This window comes from Chrysochloris asiatica, unplaced genomic scaffold (assembly GCF_000296735.1).
Source record: "Chrysochloris asiatica unplaced genomic scaffold, ChrAsi1.0 scaffold00531, whole genome shotgun sequence".
Taxonomy (NCBI): domain Eukaryota; kingdom Metazoa; phylum Chordata; class Mammalia; order Afrosoricida; family Chrysochloridae; genus Chrysochloris; species Chrysochloris asiatica.
In genome coordinates, this window is record NW_006409049.1 from 665,365 (window position 1) to 666,923 (window position 1,559).

At 38.0% G+C, this 1,559-nt stretch overlaps 1 protein-coding gene across 1 annotated transcript in view; it reads left to right on the top strand.

Moving 5' to 3' along the window:
* Positions 1-887: 887 nt before the first annotated feature.
* LOC102817119 (olfactory receptor 4C11-like) overlaps positions 888-1,559 on the top strand; it is a 12,904-nt gene continuing 12,232 nt past the window's right edge. The window contains exon 1 of the mRNA XM_006877586.1: positions 888-1,554. Within this exon, the coding sequence (XP_006877648.1) occupies positions 888-1,554 (667 nt within the window). The remainder of the gene's footprint in view (positions 1,555-1,559) is intronic.

The window sequence follows — 1,559 nt, forward strand, 5'->3', positions numbered from 1 at the left end:
TTTTGACAACATGGTACCAAAAAATCTGTAACAGGACTACCTGGTTTGAGAAATATGCGAGCACTTTGAAGTAAGTCACATCCATATCTTCTCTATTTTTGCAACACACTTGCTCTATTATGGAGTTTTAGTGCGGTGCTATAGGACAATGCAGTGGACACAAGGTCTGTTTGAAGTGCATGGTCAAACTTGCCAGTCTCTTTTCAGAAACTCTGGACAGATTTGCCATGAGTCAGAACCAACTCACAGGCACTAGACAATCATTACAACAGGAACAACCTCTAACATGAGACTTGTTGTTGTGCTGTAAGATAAACACTGCACTGCTACCACAAGGTGAGTGGTTCAAACCCACCAGCTGCTCCTTGGAAACCCAATACTAGATTGGTATGAGTTACAACTGACTGGATGACACCTAACAACAAGAAGAACTGGTAATAATTACTTGCAGAAAATGGAATAAACACATCCAAATTAGGAACTTATCCATTCATGCAAAATCCATAACATTGCTGCTCATTATGTTAAATGAACCACTTACTTTTTCATTATTTTCCTTTTATGATCTCAAGCAACAAGATATATTTATCACTTAAAAATTCAACATTATTCACAAAAACTAAATACAATTTTTGCATAATGTTGTTAAGTGCCATCCAGTCAGTTCTGACTCATCTCAAACCTGTATAAACTTTGTGGTTAGCAGCCAATTTTTTATCATAAAGTGCCACACCAGTGTGTAATAAATGATTACCCAATGGTAATTAGAATTTCTAGGATAAGGTATAAGTATTTGAACTACCAATAGAATAGTCACCTCATAAAATAGTTTTCTCTTTACAGATCATTTATTTCTAACCTGTACTTTCCCCACATCTACCGAAAGAATGCAGCAAAATAAGACTGAGTTCATTCTCCTAGGATTGACACAAGATCCTCTGAGGCAGAAAATGGTGTTTATAATTTTCTTTATTTTCTACACTGGAACACTGGTGGGAAACTTGCTCATTATTTTGACCATCAAGTTGAGTCGGACACTTGGGAGTCCCATGTACTTCTTCCTATTTTATTTGTCCATTGCTGATACCTGCTTTTCAACTTCCACAACCCCCAGACTAATTGTAGGTTCTGTGTCTGCAAAGAATGTTATATCCTATAATGAGTGCATGACACAAGTCTTTGCACTGCATTTATTTGGCAGCATGGGGATCTTTGTTCTCATCCTCATGGCTGTTGATCGCTATGTGGCCATCTGTAAGCCCTTGCAGTACCCCACCATTATGAGACGGCAGGTCTGCATCATCTTGATTATTGTAGCCTGGATAGGGTCTTTTATACATTCTACAACTCAGATTCTCCTGGCTTTGAAATTGCCATTCTGTGGACCAAATTTGATTGATCATTACTGTTGTGATTTGCAGCCCTTGTTAAAACTTGCCTGCATGGACACTTATGTCATCAACCTACTGTTGGTGTTCAATAGTGGGGCCATTTGCTCAATTAGTTTCTTGCTTCTAATGATCTCATATTTTGTTATCTTGCATTCGCTGAGAAACCAC